Below are 12847 nucleotides of genomic sequence, written 5' to 3'. Positions count from 1 at the left end.
GTCACCCCCAATATCACGTCCAGCTCTTTGTAAAAACGGCAGGTCATGGGGGCAGCACCGGAGCAGCAGTTTCCCTCACGGGCTTTGCAGTAGGCACTCCGCAGCTCCTTCACTTTAACCCTGCACTACAGCGTGTCCTGGTCATGGCCCCTTTCCAGCATGGCCCTCGATATCTGCCCATAGGTATCGTAATTTCTACAGCTGGAGCGCAGCTGGGACTGCCCAGCTTCCTCCCCCCAAACACTGATGAGATTCAGCAACTTGCCATTGCTCCATGCTGTGGCTCGTTTGCCACGTGGAGTCATGGTCACCTGGAAAGATTCACTGATTGCACTCTACACCTGGCTGAGCAAACAGGAAAGTGATTTTTAAAATTCTTGGGGCATTTAAAGGGCAGGTCTGATGCTTGGTCACCTGAGGCCAGGACAGTAGAGTTCGAACTGATGAGCAGAGTGGCTGAACAGGCATTCTGGGATACTGCCGAATACCTCTGGAGGCAAGTAACAGCGCTTTTGATGGCCACACTGGCGGAGCAGCGCTGCATCAGCAGCGCTATAGTCATTATTCTCCAAGTCGAGGTGGAGTACAACCAGCACTGTAGCCAGGGAGATACAGCACTGTATGCGCCTTGCAAGTATGGACAGTGAGTGAGTTGCAGCGCTGTAAAGCCACCACCGGCGCTGCAACTCTCCAGTGTAGCCAAGCCCTAAGTAACTTGCTCCATGTCTCACAGGGAGTCTGAGACAGCAGGAACTTGAACTAGTGTTCCCAAGTCCATTCTACTGCCCTAGCCATTGGGATAACTCCTTTCATTCACCTGGCGGCTGTAGAGTGGCAGTAACCTCTAATGGAGGCAAAGTCTCTAATGCACATTTTGGAAACGATAGTACTAACAAAGAAGAATCATGCGCCACAGTCTTAAAGGGACCATGTACTTTTTTTGTGAAATAATTTTATTTTAGATTTCCTTATTACCTCTGGCCAGCAATACTAGTGTTACTGTAGAGAAAGTAATTGTGCTATTAAGCAAGTACATTCAGATCAGTCTCCTTTTGTAAAAAACACAAAACAAAAACAAACAAACAAAACCACACACACACACCACACAGTTGAGCACACAGTCTGATCACAATGAGAAAAAAACAGCCTCCTCTGAATGCCAATCTCCACTACATCCCTTGGAGAAAGCCCACCCTCTGAGAAGAAGGCAGTCAGCATATCACAAAGCCACCCAGCTTCCTCACAAGCTGATTAGCTGACTGCTGGTTACCTCTTTCTTCTTCATTCCACTTCCGCTATCTGAGAGTAAGCAGGGAGTTCCCTGCACACATCCCTCCATGGGGAGAGCTTCCAGATCTTGTATGAAAATGACAAGGGAAGGAAACACACATGATCCCTTCTATCCCCTCACCCTTCTTCAGTGAGCCCCAGTTCCTTTTATTTCCTGCTTCTATTCCCACAGGCAAAAATCAAACAAATAAATACAGGATTGGTGGTGAAGAGGTGACATCCAGTTCTGAAGTAAGTCTGATATTTACCAGTATGTCCTGACTTGTATTTTATCACTTTTTCTAAGGAATATTTCTTTAAATCAATAGTGCCCCTCTTCCTTCTTATATTTCTCATGCTACCCTCAATGTAATTCCAGGGATGGTGAAGCAATTTTTAAGAGTGGGGGTGCTGAGAGCCATTTAACCAAACTGTAAGCTATATTATATATATAAAATGGAAACCACTTCAAGCCAGGAGGTGCTGCCACACCCCCGCCAGCACCCCAGTTCCAGCACCTATGTATGATTCCCACCTGTCAGCTATTCGATGTGAAACCAGCTGGGAGCAGTGCACAGCTAATAACATTAAGGGTGTATGGATCAGCTTTCAGGGTAGGCAAGTACAAACAGTGTTCTAAAATGCTTCAAAATTGGAGGAGGTTTAGATTCTGAAATTTATCTACCAAAAATGATATCCTAGCCCTCTGGATTGGCTAAAATATCCCAAACACCAGATGTGATTTATATGAAGGAGATCAATGTGCAACAGCAGTGATTTTTTAAATTAATTATTATTATTATTTTAGGAAGGTTGGAAAGTGAAGCAGGAAGAACACCATTTTTACCTGTTAGTTTTGTCTCCCAAAACACAATTAAGAGGCAGAAGAACCAATGAAACTGCAGACATCTTTAGCACCTTTCTAAACATCATTTTTTCTTTCACAAGTCCCCCAGCATCTGCAGGAGGGATAGCTCAGTGGGTTGAGCACTGGCCTGCTAAACCCAGCATTGTGAGCCCAATCCTTAAGGGGGCCATTTAGGGAACTGGGGTAAAAATCTGTCTGGGCATTGGTCCCCCTCTGAGCAGGGGGTTGGACTAGATGACCTCTTGAGGTCTCTTCCAACCTGATATTCTATGATCTGGTACTGTACCACTTAGCAACAAAAATGAATGATGAACCATTTAAGAAAAGGGTAATAGAGGAGTTCTCTGTATTAAAGAGCCACTAGGAGAAAGCAACAACAACAACAAAAAAAAGATAGCCACTCCAAAGGTGAACAAGAAATAAACCTTTATATGAAGAAAGTTGAGCAGAAATACAAAGAATTTAAATGCAACCCAGCCATAATGTAGCCCAAAGATTTCAGTGGGACTGTAGGTTGTAAGATGCAGCTGCATTTTCAGTCACAGGTGGATGCAGGGGCGGCTCTAGGCATTTGCTGCCCCAAGCACAGCAGGCAGGCTGCCTTCAGCGGTTTGCCTGCAGGAGGTCCCCGGTCCCACGAATTCAGTGGCAACCTGCAGGAGGTCCGCCGAAGCTGCGGGACCAGCGGACCCTCCACAGGCAGGCTGCCTTCGGCAGCATGCCTGCTGCCCACGCGGTGACCGGCAGAGGGCCCCCCGTGGCTTGCCGCCCCAAGCATGTGCTTGGTGTGCTCGTGCCTGGAGCCGCCCCTGGGTCGATGAATCAGAAACAATTTAGAAAAATACCTTTTGCTAGTAAAAACCATCTTGCTCGGATTGTTTCAGGTTGGGTACTAGCCAGCTGCCCAAGTCAGAGAGGGTGACATAAGACTGGAGGCCCCTGAAACAGGGAGTTACAAGGATATTTTTGTGGTCTGCACTGATGATAAGATGTCAGATAATTGAATGTCTGACACTGATTTAAAGAGGCTTATAACGGGACATCTACAGCTGGGCAGCAGGGACTGAGAGCAGGAAGCACTGCCTATGGAATATTGGGCTTTGGCTTTGTTTGTCTGCTCAGTGATATCTTTTCACATCTACATAATGTGCCAAGAGTTAACAGATTCTTTTCCACCCACAGAAACAGGAAACTCATCTCTAAGCAACCTGTGACACCTAGTTCCCCAAAACAGCAGAATGTTTTACCAGCCAGTTATTATTTCTCCCACAAGAATCCTTGACACTGAGGAGGGAGAGATCTGAGTGAAAAGAACATTTGTTGCTATCCATGAGTATTAGGAGAGGTAGTTTCCTCTGCCACTCAACTATCAGCATAAACCATCTCAAGTGACACATCTGTCACACTCCAGTGCAGATTGAATAGGGAAGTTCAGTCGGCTAGAAGTCACTTGAAGTCACCAACCTATCAGTGATATAAAGGATTAAATAAACGTGAAGTTTAGTGCGACTGCAGGCACAAATCTCTCTCGTATGACAAATACCTTTCTCCTCAGCCTGCCGCTAAGTCCTTGCCCGTCCTGTAACCTTGATAAATCAATCACTGTCTATAGCGCTCCAACAGCTGTCCTGACCGTACAGAGGCCTATTACTTGGGCTCTCCCCTCTGCTGCCACCAGCTGTGGCATCCTGTCCCACACAATGATTGATAACCCAACGATCCCATCCCCTGCCCGCCTGGGTCCCAGTTTTGCCCCCTGTCCTGCCCACGCTGATAAACCGGACGCCGCTGCCCCTCACCGTGGCGTCCTGCCCCGCGTAGCTGCTGATGACTCGGGCGCCCCCCGGGTGCCGCCGGTAGAACTGGCTGATGTCATAGACCTTCCTGTCGATCACCAGCCACCGCTCCTGCTGCGGGTGCCCCCGGCCCGTGCGGAGCCCGATCTCCTCCCAGGTGAAGCGCCGCGGGGAGAAGCCCGCACCTGACTCCAGCTTCTCCATCCTCGCCTTAGGGCCCCGCAGCGTAGCCATTCCCCCGCCCGCTGTCTCAGCGCTGAGACCCGCTAAGCCAGCCAGCTACTGAGCCGCGCCCGCTCTGCTCTATCATAACCAAACTGCGTATTGCGAGCGAACCGACCCGCCTCTGGCGCGCCCTTCCCTTAATCTATCCGCCGGGACGTGCCCTGGGGAAGCCATTGGCTCACGAAGGGCCACCCACAACTTCACTTCCCTAAACTACAGCCCATCCTTCAAGAGCCCATTGACTGCCCCGCTCTCTTCGGTCCTAAGCCAACTCACTGGCTATCCCAGCAGTCAATCAAATCCCAGCCGGACAATTTACTACTTTATTCTTAAAGGGGCCCACGTTGCTAAAATCACTCCCATTGGTCTTTTCCCGCAGCCTGTGGGAGCAGGGGAGAATAGCTGGAATCCCTAGCCTGAAGCTGCTTGTAGAGGGACAGGCTCAGGCTGTCAAGTGAGACTATCCTGCTGCCACCAGTTGTGGCACCCGGTAAATTCCCCTCTGAGCTTCACTAGCTGGGACAATACATAATGAAGGAGAGACAAGGTGGGCGAGGTAATCATTTGCTAGGCCAACTTCTGTTGGGGAAAGAGGTAAGAGTTCCAGTGAAACAGAGCTCTTCCTCAGAGTCTGTGTAAGCTCCAAAGCTTGTCTGTTTCATAGCAGTTTGTCGAGTAAAAGATACAGTATTATCTCCCTGGCCTTATTTCTATTTCTACTCAGATATGTTAATGTAAACCGCTGAAGATAATGGGGTTTACGCATCAGTCACTGAGAGCATTCTCTAATGATACACAGGCTGCAGAGATCAACTAATGATTTGACTAACCTGCAGAACTTTTACTTCTAGTGATGATGCACAAAATAGAAAGAGCCGGGACAGGGCTGTCACAGTCTAGACTTAGTTTTCTGGGCTGGCAATTAAAAATGTAGTGTAACTCATGTTACATTTGATACAAAAGTCACTGAAAGACAATAAATATGAAACCCCATGATGCCATCTTTACAGACCCTTTTTCAGAGTAGAACTACACTTTACCCAGACCATGATGTTTTAAAGATTGTTATTAACACCTTGAATTGTACCTGAAGTGAACAGTGACCAGCAGAGTGCATGGAGCATGGTGTACAATATCGTATAAACCAGAGGTGGGCAAACTACAGCCCAAGGGCCACATCCAGCCTGCAGGACCCTCCTGCCCAGCCTCTAAGCTCCTGTCCCAGGAGGCTAGCCCCTGGCCCCTCCGCTGCTGTTCCCCATTCCCTGCAGCCTCAGCTCACTGTGCCACCAGCGCAATACTCTGGGTGGCAGGGCTGCAAGCTCCTGGGGCAGCGCAGCTGCACAGCCGTGGCCTGACCCGATGCTATGAGCTGCACAGTGGCATGGCTGGCTCCCACCACATGGCGCAGCTGCCTGTCCTGGTGCTCTGCCTGTCCTGGTGCTCCAGCCATCCAGCACCGCCAGCTCTCCAGGCAGTGTGGTAAGGGGGCAGGGAAGGTTGGATAGAGGACAGGGGAGTTTGGGGTGGTGGTCAGGGGGTGGAGGTGTGGATAGGGTCAGGACGGTCAGAGTGTTGGGAACAGGGGTGTTGGATGGGGCAGGAGTCCCCAGGGGGCAGTCAGGAAGGAGAGAGGGGGCTGGATGGGGTGGTGGTGATTCCGGGGGCTGTCAAGGGACAGGGAACAGGGGGAGTTGGATGGGGCAGGAGTCCCGGGGGAGCGGTCAGGAGGCGAGAAGCAGGAGCGGTCAGATGGGGGTGGGGATGGGCCATGCCTGGCTGTTTGGGGAGGCACAGCCTCCACTTACCGGCCCACCACACAATTTTGGAAACTCAATGTGGCCCTCAGGCCAAAAAGTTTGCCCACCCTGGTATAGACGTATAGTCTAATATACAGTAATGTGGTATGTAGGTCCTAGTCCCAAGATGCAGGCAGGGTGGGTGTTTTTGAATATTTAATAGACATTTTGAAATGGCAATTGGCAAGTTAATACTGAAAAGCGACAGAAAAAATACATGTTTTAAAGGAGCATCTGAGTGAGAATAGAGCACATGGCTGGCACACAAGAAGAGGAAGGGTGCTCTAAACTTAAGGAGCAGCATGGAAGAAAGGGCAAATACAAGAATGGGTGGAGAATGTGACAAGGAGGACACTAAGGAAGGTATTATTGATTGAATGTCAGCAATGAGAAAGGAGCTCAGCAAACATAATGTATGACAAATGCTATGTTATAGGACAGTGGCTTTCAACCTGTGGTACATGGCCCCTGGGGGTTCACAGACTATGTTGAAGCGGCCAGTGAAAGGGGACTATGAAAATAGAGTTTCAGATCCCAGAAAAGGCATTCCATTTTTCTGACCAATCAAAAGTATGTGAATACTCCCACCTTCAGGTCAAACCCCAGAAATGTTGTTACCATAGAAGCCCACAGTTTAGCACCCTCTCTCACACTGCATGAAATGCCGTACCAAGCATATGCAACATTTATAGTTTAATTCTGTTCAGTCAGTTTTCAGTCTAAGACTTCTATGGTAGGAGTTCATGGACCATAGACAGAATTTCCAAAGTTGTCCACACCTCCCTCTGAAATTTTTTAGGGGTCCGCAAATGAAAAAGGTTGAAAACCACTGTTATAGGACATCGACATCTATAGAGTTGGTGGCTGTGAGCAGTCAGACAAAGGAACAATCACAGAGTGGTGGGAGAATCCATCACATAGAGTAGTGTTTATTAACCTTTCTGAATCCAGGGTTTGCTGCCTTCCTAAACTGTCATGGACTGTTTGAGAGAGCAGGAGGAAAAAAACAAAAAGCAAACAGTGTTTCACTGGTGTTTATTGCTGTTTTTTCAGTATTGCCAGGAGTTGCCTTTTTGTACTATCTGCATGTAAGATACTTCTTACTTGCTTACCAACAGTTCAACTAGTTATGTGATATGAAAAATGTTACCCTTCATTTGAAACAATGTTTAAAAATCAGGTTACCAATAATTTTGTCTATAACTGTATACCTCATTTTGTACATTAGAGATAATTCAATTGATTTAGTTTTAAAAAATAATAATAAACAATCAGATGGATTCACTCACCATACTGATAACAAGATGTTTATACCTGTCTTGAAGACACAAATCTTTCAATCCGGGGATGAATGTTTGACAAGGACACTTGGAGCATCTTTCCACTGCTCAGCCAGTTGCTGTATTTTGTTTTTGTTGCAGTCATCACTGAAAATCCAGTTTTGCAGAGATATGTGGAATGGAACATGAGCAAAATTTTGACATCTTGTTCATTGAGTTGTGAGTATTCACTCCTGATTTTGATCCAGAAAACAGATAGAGTCACTTAATAAAAGTGTAACTTCAGACCCTCATGACTTGACATTTCCAGCAACTTGTCCTCCAGTGATAGTGACAAAGAGGTCTCAGTTTCTAGAGAGGAGTATGGATCATGAACCCATTGTTTTCCTTTTTGTGGATCAGAGTCTGATGGGAAATAGTCCTTGAACCTTTGAAGAGTTGATTTTAGGTGGAATGCAATTATTTTGCATAGGCGAGGCAGATCCACATCTTTACTGTCATCAATATCTGAAAATGCAAAAGATGGGAACATGTCATAACAATCACTCCTGACTCTCTCTTTCCAGACTTGGAGAGTTTTTTTTAAAGGCCATGATCTTGTCATCCAATACAAAGACACTCAACATAGAGAGATTGAACTGATTGAAGTGATAAAATATATCTGCCAAATATGCAAGTTTGGCAAGCCATTGTAAATCCTGAAAGTATGCTGCCAGAGGATACTTCTTTTGAGACAGAAAGGCTTCAAGTTCACGTCACAGTTCACATACTCGGTTTAATACTTTGCCATGGGATAATCACTGCACTTCAGCATATAAGAATAAGTTCTGACCCCATTTCTCAACACATTGTAGCAAATATGTGACAATTGAGTCCATTTGATTTAACAAAATTCACAATTTTAACAACTGTACTGAGGACATCATTAAGCTCTGGAGACAATTTCTTGGCTGCCAAGACCTCTCAATGAATAAAGCAGTGTTGCTTGAGCAGTTAGTGCAATTTCCCTCACTCTTGCCTCTACACCAGAATGTCTGCCTGTCACTGCAGCCACTCTGTCAGTGCAAATTCCAACACAACGGTCCCACCAAAGTCCGTGTCCTGTCACATACTCATTTAGGACCCAGAAGATTTCTGCACCTGTTGTGTTTTGAGGCAATTCTTTACAGCAGAGTAGATCTTCATGAAATGAGCATTCATAGGCATAGGCGCTGCCTTTTGTTTTTGCTGGTGTGTCCTGTCAAAGAGGTATGTGTGTTGGGGTGAAGGGAGAAAGAGGCACTCTGCCAGCTGGGAGGAAGGCTATTTTCAGCATATTTATACACTTCTTTTATATTCTAGTTACTGAATGTGGGTATCATTGGTATCTTTACTATTTTAATGATCAAATTGTTATGAACTAAATAATTACATTATCATGAATTATAGTATATTAAAATCATTGCAGTCACCTACAAGCTGTCTTCGCTAATGTCCTAGTTAAAGACATTATGTCTCACCGTAGCTTTCTGGATGAAACAGTCAGCAATCTTATTTACATCTAGTTCCCTGGTATAGTCTTGATGCACGTTAAGGACAGCTACATTATTCAGTTGTGTCTGACCCACTGATAACTGGAGATAATTTTTAAGTCTTCTGAAGCTGTAGAATAAGCATTCTGCAGTTCAGGATGATACAGGCACAGTGAGAAGGATTCTTATAAATTTGCAGTGCTCTGGAAGGGTTAGGGTGAGGGTTCGGGTCCCAATGCCAGCTACAAAAATGCCATGCAAATACCTGTTCTCATTCTCTGATGACATTATAGACTCATAGACTCTAGGACTGGAAGGGACCTCGAGAGGTCATCGAGTCCAGTCCCCTGCCCTCATTGCAGGACCAAATACTGTCTAGACCATCCCATTGTAAATAAGAAGAGGGCAGCATTATCTTCTGTAAATATAAACACTTTTTTTTGTCTTAGCGATTGGCTGAACAAGAAGTAGGACTGAATGGACTCTTCCAGGCTCTGAAGTTTTATATTGTTTTGTTTTTGAGTGCAGGTATGTAATCAAAAAAATCTACATTTGTAAATTGCACTTTTATGACAAAGATTGCACTTGTACGAGGTGAATTGAAAATACTATTTGTTTATCATTTTTATAGTGCAAATATTTATAATAAAAATAATATACACTTTGATTTCAATTACAACACAGAATATGATATATATGAAAATGTAGAAAAACATCCAAAATATTTAATACATTTCAATTGGTATTCTATTGTTTAACAGTGCAATTAAAATTGTGATTAAATACAATTAGTTTTTTTGAGTTAATTGTGTAAGTTAATGGTGATTAATCAACAGCCCTACTTGCAACAAACCCACACTTAATTAAGACTAATCATATTTTTGATTGAAGGCTGAATGTTTCCTTTTCTTTTCTAATCCTTCTTCCTTATCATGTTCAGAGACACTCACATCTCTATTCTGTTTTTCTGAACTTTTGTTAGTTCTGAAAAATAGATTCAGAGGTAACTGCTTTGACAATGACATTATCTGATTTAGCTAAGTAAACACTTTACTAGAACTTAAATTTTGCTTGCTGCTTTCTGTTAATTACTTCCTTTCAACAAATGTGAACTAATGTGCTTTTCATATCAGCACCATGGCAACCAATGTCAGCTCAATCAGTTTATTTTTTAATGTTCAGAAATAACTGAATGAATACAGTCATCTAAAATGCAATACAAAAAACCTTTACATTTTAAATATTAATATTCTGTGTCAGGAAACTCTCAGGCACTGGCAAGGAGGCTGCACAGACTGGCACTGGTCCACTGACCAGTCATTGAGAAACTGACAGTATAGTGTGCCAGTGATCACCCACTATATCAAAATAACGTGTTTCTGACGAAGTGGGTATTTACCCAAGAAAGCTCATGCTCCAAAACGTCTGTTAGTCTGTAAGGTGGCACAGGATTCTTTGCTGCTTTTACAGATCCAGACTAACATGGCTACCCTCTGATACTTGATGTTTCTGTTACTCTCACACACACAGGTCAGTATGATATACAGTCTCAGAGCCATAAACACAACCCATCCCAAGAGGTAAATAAAATAGATCGCAAATACCCTGATTGGGAACCAGAAGAGAACACAAACTGAGCAATCCACATTTGTTTATACAAAATGACTGCATATGTAACTGTCTACAATGGAAAACTTGCCCACGTACAAATACAAACAAATACTAGCATCAGCAGCCTATAGGTTTTCTAAGCATATTCTTGATTTGCATGGGATTGCCAGAACAGAGTGTTCAGACTCTGGGTGTGTCTACACTTTTAACTTGGCACACATTTTGTTTTTCTGTATTAAGTGATCTGCAACAACCATTGCTCAATCAGCTCATACACACCACATTGTTATCTTGTGACCAAGTTAATGTTGCGTTATATCTATGTGGCCATGCAGCACAGCACAATGAGTGCTCAGCATTCTGGTCAGGTTTCCCATGGTATATTGTTCTGCAGCTCTGCTGCATGCCTTCTGAGATGTTTTGAGCTCTGCATTCTGATATTTTTACTGGAAAGTAATGGAATTATGGAGTTTGTAGTCAAACAAAATAATTTCCGTGACTCCTTGTTTCACTATGTGGTACGGCAGATCCCCACTTCACCCCAGTCAGAAAGGCATTAGAGCATCTCTGGGCACAATCTGCCTCAATCCAATGCACTTGTATGCCTGAGATGGGTGGATACCTAAAAGGGAGCCTGCTCAGGATGTGTGTGGGGGGAGGGGCACTCTGAAGAAGCAGGTCTGTAACTCTGAGCTCCCTGGCTCCTGGAAAAAGAGATTGCTGACTGGGGAAATGGCTGGAGAGCCTTGACTGTCCAGGCCTTCTCAGAAAGGAGAAGAGCTGATACTTCCATCCTTGGCTTCCTGAAGCTGTAGGACTCTGTTTTTTTGCGGGCTGCAGAAGCATATTGACTTTTTTTATTTGTTTTACTCTGACTGCAAGGAGGCACACACCAAAAGGAATACTAGAGATGGATAGCCTGCCTACCTCACCTAATCATCCTGCCTGTTTCTATGATTGAGTGCCATTTTTAAGGCACTGTCAGGCAGCATGGAAGAAATGCAGATGATCACTGTAATCCTCACATACTCATGAATATAAACAGACTACTGGTAGACTATCTAAAGACATGCAGTGACCGTAGAACCAGGGTGATAAGACCCCCTAAGGATGCAACAACAGACACTTCTCTTACTTACATCTTTTCCTGGAACAGTGTCTCATGGTGGAGCACTGCATTTGGCTCAGTCAGCTAATAATGACTGGTGGGACAGGATAGTAATCTAGACCTCCGATGACCAGCAGTGGGAGGCAGAACTTCAGGATCTTAAAAGCCACTTTCTTAGAACTCTGTGCAGATCTTACCCTTTAGCTGCAGCAGCAGACCTCCACACATGACAGCCCTCAGTGTGGAGAAATGCATTGCTATTGCCATTTGGAAACTTGCCACTCCTGATTGCTACCAGTCAGTTGCTAACCAGTTTGGTGGCAGTAGAATCAACTGTCAGGGCTGTTGTAATGAAGGTATATGCTGGTATCAAGAAGATGCTGTCCTCCCATGTCATAAGATTAGGCAATATGCAGGCAGCTATTAATGACTGCATGGTTAAGGTTCCCTTATTGCAGAGGGTTCATTGATGAGATTCATGTGCCTACTCTTTACCCCCCACCCCCAACACCAGGCCTTGGAGTTCATCAACAGAAATGGGTATTTCTCCATGATACTGCAAGGCCTTGTTGATCGTCAGGAAAGGTTCACCAATATTTATGTGGGGCTACCTGGAAAAGTCCATGATGACAGGAAGGATCTTTTTCAGTCATTCTAGGGGATGCAGCTTACCCTCCGCTCTCCTGGCTTATGAAGCTTTCACTGGACAACTGGATAGGTAAAAAAATATAAAACAAATTTATTAACTACAGAAAGATAGATTTTAAGTGATTATAAGTAGTGAGTATACAGATCAAAGCAGATTGCCTAAGAAATAAACAGAACTTCCTCCTCCTGGTGTGATGAATGGCCATTTTGGTCAGCACCCAGAGGAAGTTGATGAGGAGGTTCTGGAGGAGTCAGAGTAGGGATGCAACCTGACACACCCTATATAGATGTGTGCCAAGGTCGTCTTCTGAAAAAGGGGCAGGTGTCAGGAGAGTTCATGAACTACACCAGGTACACACCAGTGCTCACAACTTTATGGAGAAGCCACCTGCTAATATCACCAGCAAGCCATGGAACCAGAGTGGAGTACAGGGTGCCCCAATGCGCCTTTTCACCTTCCTCAGGTAGCAAGTTGACGTCAGGGTGGGAAACAAGGGTGAGCAAGTGAATGGTATGAAGCACAAGCATGTACAGATGTTCTCTGGGTGTGGTTTGGAGGCAGACTGGCTGGATATTATGCTGCTAACACAGATAGTGCATCAGGGATGGCCAGGCAAGATCACACTGCAGGGGCCTAAACACAAATTCCTCAGGACTTGGGGTGAGGAGTGGGCAGAAAGCACTTTCCTGCAGTTCCTGTTCAAGGAAAGGAAAAGAAACAGGAGGCAAGGC

The 12847-nt window shown here is 44.9% G+C and overlaps 1 protein-coding gene across 17 annotated transcripts in view; it reads right to left on the bottom strand.

Moving 5' to 3' along the window:
* Positions 1–12847, bottom strand: part of LOC115650614 (acyl-CoA (8-3)-desaturase-like) — a 95790-nt gene that overhangs the window by 67891 nt on the left and 15052 nt on the right. For 5 of the 17 annotated variants that reach the window (XR_004000138.1, XM_030560819.1, XM_030560817.1 and 2 more), the window contains exon 1: positions 3937–4691. Coding sequence is in view for 12 of the 17 variants with exons in the window: in XM_030560819.1 (XP_030416679.1) it covers positions 3937–4167 (231 nt within the window). In the remaining 5 variants the exon portion in view is untranslated. Of the gene's footprint in view, positions 1–2982; positions 3077–3936; positions 4696–7246; positions 7745–12078; positions 12178–12847 lie in introns of those variants that run through there. The other 12 variants (XM_030560824.1, XM_030560822.1, XM_030560821.1 and 9 more) reach the window with 5 other exon arrangements.

The sequence above is a fragment of the Gopherus evgoodei genome, chromosome 4, assembly GCF_007399415.2.
Source record: "Gopherus evgoodei ecotype Sinaloan lineage chromosome 4, rGopEvg1_v1.p, whole genome shotgun sequence".
NCBI classification, from domain to species: domain Eukaryota; kingdom Metazoa; phylum Chordata; order Testudines; family Testudinidae; genus Gopherus; species Gopherus evgoodei.
This window is presented reverse-complemented; position numbering and strand designations above follow the sequence as displayed.